Source organism: Corvus brachyrhynchos, unplaced genomic scaffold (genome assembly GCF_000691975.1).
Source record: "Corvus brachyrhynchos isolate BGI_N302 unplaced genomic scaffold, ASM69197v1 scaffold283, whole genome shotgun sequence".
In the NCBI taxonomy this organism is placed as follows: domain Eukaryota; kingdom Metazoa; phylum Chordata; class Aves; order Passeriformes; family Corvidae; genus Corvus; species Corvus brachyrhynchos.
Genome location: NW_008237409.1, coordinates 825,257 through 831,737, shown reverse-complemented (window position 1 = coordinate 831,737; position 6,481 = coordinate 825,257). Strand labels below are relative to the sequence as shown.

Below are 6,481 nucleotides of genomic sequence, written 5' to 3'. Positions count from 1 at the left end.
CACAGCTGTGTGTGGACTTAATGGAAGAATTTGGATGAACTACAAATCTGAATTTACTCAAGACTTTCTCCAGGACAGCCAAGAATACTGACTTTATTTCATAATGGTTGAAAAATCTTTTACTTTGTTGCTGTCACCAAGACCAGTCACTTGCTCAACATAAAGCAAGACAAATGAACATGCCAATCATGGTAAAAGTACTGCAGTTTTCAGTGATTATCTTCACATACAGAATGCTTTGGTTTTCCACATTAAGCAAGGATGGACATGTTAGCTGGCTACTCACAGAGCCAGAAAGCTCAAAATGGACAGTTAGCCACAGAGGACAGCTACAGGAGAAATACTTGTACGTTGCCAGTTTAAAAGCAGCAGGAAAACTGAGAGACATCGAACTACCAACAGCCAATCCCCCAACACCGCAGGGCTACAGAGCACGTATGGCTCCCTGCTGCTCTGTGCATCACCACGTTCTTCTCCCCTCTGGTTTCCAGTACAAAGGTGATGAAGAGGAGGGCAGGGCTGGGCACAGGGGAAGGCGGGAGGGGCCCGCCAGGCTTACCGGGGTCATGCGGATGGCGGGGTGCGCCCCGCAGCCCTGCATGGCGCGGTGCAGGGTGTCGCTGAACATGCTGCGCAGCTCCACGGCGTGGCAGTACACGGCGTCGATCCGCGGCCACCAGTCCAGCGCCGACTGCAAGGCAAGGGCGGCGCTGACACCGAGCCGCGCTCCGCGGCCACCGCGGCTGCAGCGTGGCCAGCCCTCACCCCGAGTGCAGGTATGCCCACCATCCTTCTGCACGCCCACCACCAAACGCGTAACATTTAAATTCCCACCTAGCTGCTCGCTACATCACTCTGCCTCCTGAATAGGCACCAACCCTGAGCTGCTCTGCACTCACAAGAGCAGAAGGGAGTGGATGGATGCTAGAAGGAATACTTCAAAACAGCGTGCACTCAATTCCCTGTGATACGCTAAACAAAATGGAAAATTGGTATTTTAAATACTTGATAATATCTCAAAAGCTGTATTACCCCACCACACACACCACCACATCTCTCACAGCATTTTCTCCCCTAAGGCTTTTTTTTTTTTTTTCAAATATAGTGTTTTCATTACAATGTTTGGATACATTAAATAGAAAACGCTATATACATTAAGTGATTGCTGGTTGCTCAACACTTACTGCTTCTATTTTCATATTGGTCAGGAAAATATTTCTGAACAGTGTCAAAATTAAAGTTGTATTTTACTGACAAAGTACAATAACAATTGAAGATGAACACTGCACAGACTTTCAAAATATTTTCATTGCCCAGCACTTACTACCGTTTCACACTACTTAAATCTCACTGCACCAAATCCCCGAAGACCACCACAGGGCCAACTCTACCCCAGGTCAATAGAGTGCAAGCAGCAGAAGGTGGTGCATGTCCCTGAGAGTAACTTCGGGTATCATTATTTATCATAACACCAGAGACCATACAATTCATTTGCCATTCTATGTAAGAGAGTGATACTGGAACCCAAGCTCTCACACTGGGAATCCCCTGGTGGACAGCAGGAACAGATCTGCACGTCCTTCCTTAGTAGCAAGCAACTCTTGCTGCGTGGATACAAGAAGCAACAAGATTCGGTCTGCTATCCAAATTGTATTTACTAAGCAGATATTGATCTGAATAGAAGCCCCACACCACTAGGCTGATGAAATACTGCCAGAACTTACATTTGTGATGATTCGGTGGAGTGAATTTACCAGCACATAATGAAATGTTGATGGGGAATTCTGTGCCAAGCAGATCTACAATAAAAATACATAAAAGCCACTTAGGAACATCTTTGTCTTTGCCATCTTTCTTATCACCCTGAATAACATTCTGGAGCCTTTTTATTAAATTGACAATGCTGTCAAATCTGAACAAGAGAAGCCTAATCAGCTGTGAAAAGATTTATCAAAACATGCAGGGATTTATTACTAAGGGATATTTATACAGTTGAACTCATTTATGAGCTTCAAGCTGCTGTTAGCACAGCTTTCATAACTGACAGGTCGTCAATAGCATGCAGAGAATGACTTACCATAAGCAGTGTTCTTACCTTGAAGTGCTGGTTATTGTGAGGATTTATGCGGAAGCAGGAAACCAAGCAGTCAATCATCAGGTCTACATCTGCATTCTGATTGCCTCTTGAAAAAGGTTTGCTTGGGTTAAACAGCAAATTCTATATAATTCAGAAAAATATAAATATATAGATCAGATACCATAATTATTCTTGGCTACTTTAAATACAAAACTTTCCACTGAAAACCACTGGTATTCAATTAAGAAGAAATTGAAAGTTCACTCCATTATTTCAAAATTCAATTTTCTTCACTGCAATTAGGAAACAGACATTTTTACCTTAAGATCTACTACCATGGACTGCACTAGCAGAAAAATGACGGAATTATCTTCCCAGTTGATGTAGGTAGATGCTTTGCACAGTTTAACGCAAGCAATAGCAGCACTTTCAGTCAGCTGCCTGCTCCCACTGTGTCCTGCCAGGGCCTTCCTGAGATTGTCCAGGAACAGCTTCTGCAAAATTCAAACCAGGAATAGTTATAACCAGACACTGTGATGGCAAAAACCAACTGGATGCGGCACTCCGGAGAAATCCTGTCGTTATTAAGGACATTCCCTTGGACTGACCCGGGGCAATCAGAACAGCACAAGAGGGGCTTGTTTGCTCTCAGCCATGATGCTGCAGCCACATCAAACCCTGCAGGTGCTGCAGGTGCTGTAACTGTGGGGCTCACAGCCCCCTGCAGACCCCAGAACCTCAGCACAGCCGTTTGCTGCAGGTGGAGGCAGAGGAAATCACAGCACAGAGATTCAAATCTCCAAGGAGATGGAAAAGTTCTGAAATAACATTGTTTGGGACAAACTATCTGTATGAATTACTGACAGTGAAAGAACATATGTAAGGTGAGAACTTAAAAAGAGTGCATAAATTTACATATGGAATTGCAGCGTGCTCTTTAAGGAGGAAAGACAAAATTAAATATCCCTGAAATACAGAATCAGCAAAACAAAGCATCCTCTAGAAACCAGAGTCAGAATTCAGATAGTTTTCTTACCTTGTTCATTTTAGTTTCCTCTACCACATCCTTTGCTATATCTTGGATTATCTCTGGACACAGGACCAGGAGGATGATCTGCAGTGGCCACACTGCTGCTTTACGTTTTGTGCTCTCAGCAAAGCCATCCACTAAATCAAACAACTTCTCGGCACAATCTGCATAAAACATAAGCCCAAGTTCAATACCAGTTTTAACTATGAAGAGGTAAAGAACAGGTATAAAAGAGCAGAGGGATAGTTCCACCTACACAGAAGGAAAGTTCTGGTTTGCACATTACTGACATGCTACTGGGGATCAAATGGTCTCAACCCAGTTAAAGACATGGTTTACCTGAAAATATAAATTCTCCTCTCTTTTTCACTAGAGACAAGTAAAGGTGATGTTCTCTAAGTTTTTATCCTGTATCAAGATGAAAAATATACATTTAAAGAGTCTCCATCTTTTGGGGTTTATTTGTTTGTGTTGTGAAGCACAAAATGAATCTCTTTAGCAGGGGAGCCAGGAAAGAAAAGAGACAGGAACATACCCTTGCCTGCCCTGACAAAGGGTGACAGAAATTTGCTTATTTGCAGGCTGCACGAGGAGCAAAGAGGGCACAAAATGCAAGCGAATGCATTTGGGGATATCTGAGAAACCAACCTTGAACACTGTCATGTGTTATGCCTTACCAGCCATGTCAGTCTGGGGGGTTTGGTACAGCTTTGTGAACTCATCAGGATAGTTTTCCACCCAGTTCCAAAATGCCTGCAGATAATGGAAAACACCATTACATTCCAGAGCTGCAACAGTACCACTCAAAATTTCTTGCAAAACATATTTGCAAAGGGAGGCAGCAACTTTTACTTTATAGTAAACTACTGAATTGCAACTATTCTTAAACTAGGAGAAAGTCTGCAAATAAGCAATGAAACAGAAGTACTGAACACTTACCTTCTCCAGACTGTTGATAACAGCTAACTGAGCTACTTTCTTAAGGGCTTTAAACTTGAATACAGTCTCTGTAAAGATAAAACATTTCTGCATTTAGAACAGAAACTTGTTCTAAAAAGCAACACAGGTTATAAAAGACATTTGAAGTGCAAACCAATTTTCAAACCAATGTTTTTATATTACTTAACTATTTTTAAATACTTCAGTAAATATATGACTTTTTAGAGTAAAACAGAGCAATAAAACCCAGATATCTCAATTGCACTGTGTCATCTCTGACTAACCAGATTCAAATAGAAATATTTCAAAACACAGGGTCAGATCATACCTTGTAAGAGTCGCTTGAGTTTTGAACAATCCACACTGATGTACTGTAAAAGTTCAATATCATGGACATCAGCATTATCTTCTGAACAAACAGTCAGTTCCTGCAATCTGAAAATACATAAAGTAAATAAAACTTCTACATCAGATTGTGTCAGACAGGTATGAACACACCTGTGAGTCTGTACATTTCAATAGCAGTGGAATGTGCCATCACCTCAGAAAAACTTTTCCAGATTTAGAAATAAAACACAGATCTTGAATGATAAAGGGTTAATGTAACAGCCTTGTGCCATCCTCATACTGAAAATGGAGCTAGAAAACCAGTGATGAGTCTTACAAGGTGCCAGTACCTTCTGGGGATTGACTGTGCCCAAGATTTGCCTAAATCCTCCTGTTATCCACCCTCCTGTGGCAGAAACCTTGTCATCTTTTCAACTAAACATTAAAGTCTGGACTCCTGACACCTTTAGGCTACTGCTCCTTCACAGCACAGCCTGCCCCAAGTAAGGTCTCAGAGTACAGCAGTGATTGATGGTACTGGATATCAGTGGAGCGAGCTACAACCATTCTTGGTCCACATTTCTCTGGCCTGAGCACACAGGATGAAGTTTAATCACACCAGTTTAAAAACAGCAGCATCTTTTCACACTCGTGTCTCAGAGAATTTACTCAGCATCTCCCAGACACCCAACCACTGATCACTAAAGCGTCTGTTCCCACAAACTCAGGACTGCCTCGGCTCCTTCCAAGGCTACAGATGTGTTTCAGACATGGAATGTGATTTCTAGTACTAGACACAAAGGCAGTTCTTCATGTCTTCAGCGCCAGGGAAACTTAACAGGCCTCACTGGGAATGGGAAGGTCCTCACTGCTGTGCTTTTCATGCCAAAAATCCCCCAGCTGCTGTGCAAGGCCCAGAAATATGCCTAAACAGGAAACCCAGGTCAGGGATCAGCAGCGCTGACTGGCAGCAGGCTGACCCCTGTGGAGACCAGCAACAATTGGTCAAACATTTAACTATTGCTGTACAAGCCATCTGCAAGGGAAAACAGGTTAGGGGAAAAGCACTCTGCTCCAGCTCAAAGGGATGATGGACGGGGGCTTTGGAGTTTGGGAACAAACTTTAAATTTCAAATTACTCAATCATTTTAGACTGATTTCTAAAACACAAACATTTTCCAAAGAAATATATAAATATATAAGGAAAAAATAAATCTTTGTTTCAATTAAATTGTGTGACCATGTAAGGCTGCCCAAGCTCCACTTCTAATAAATCAAGAATGATGTCAACTGTAACACCGTGTGACAAGAGCTAAGCTACTGCAAGCACCTTTCAAAAAACATCAAAGTATTTCAGTATTAAAAAGCTTAACACACCACTCTAAGGGACTGACAAATGCTGAAGCATCAGAAGGATCTGGAACAGAGCAAAAAGAGCAAAGAATAGATGGAAATTTTGGGCCTGTCTCTCTTCTTACTTAGAAAAGCAGAAAATCCAGTCATTTTTTACAGTAAATGTGCTGTGAAACTCAAGTCAGTCAGAAGACAAATGGGTCTTTTCCAACAACTAACAAACAGCCCAGATGTTTGTCCCCTTCAGGCATAAGACAGATTTAACATAAAAGCTTCCTAGCAGGAAAACAACCATGGGGCTCCAGCAGAGCTGTGGACAATCACCAGTTTTCATTCTAAATTTTTAAGTAAATGGATACAACCATTAACTTCTGCATCCTTTTTTTTTCCAAGACACCTTGCACCCACAAGGACTTACTCAACTTTTTCCGCTGTATTATTTTCATTCCCTATTTTCACTCGTACTTTTGAGAGCAGATTAAAGAAGCAATAAATGCAGCCAGCAGTAACCCAGGATGGGGATGAAACAGGTCCATTTCACAACCTGAAACCCAAGTAAAACCCTGAAAGGTTGAGGGGATTCCTCTTGAGAACTATTCTACTGAAGAGCATTTAAAGCGTTGGCTCCTCTGCAGCCCACAGCTGGTGGCAGACAGAGGCTGCAGGCAGCAGTGCAGATGCTGTCCCTCCCCAGGGCTGCAGGCAGCAGTCAGTACCTGGTGGAGATGCGGCTGAAGACGGCGTTAGTTGTTGCA

General features: G+C 42.5%; 1 protein-coding gene across 1 annotated transcript in view; it reads right to left on the bottom strand.

Annotated features, from left to right (window-relative positions):
* Positions 1–6,481, bottom strand: part of NF1 (neurofibromin 1) — an 87,856-nt gene that overhangs the window by 59,018 nt on the left and 22,357 nt on the right. The window contains 8 exon segments of the mRNA XM_017730920.1: positions 560–691; positions 1,725–1,799; positions 2,096–2,218; positions 2,398–2,571; positions 3,114–3,271; positions 3,785–3,860; positions 4,047–4,114; positions 4,375–4,481. Of these exon segments, the coding sequence (XP_017586409.1) occupies positions 560–691; positions 1,725–1,799; positions 2,096–2,218; positions 2,398–2,571; positions 3,114–3,271; positions 3,785–3,860; positions 4,047–4,114; positions 4,375–4,481 (913 nt within the window).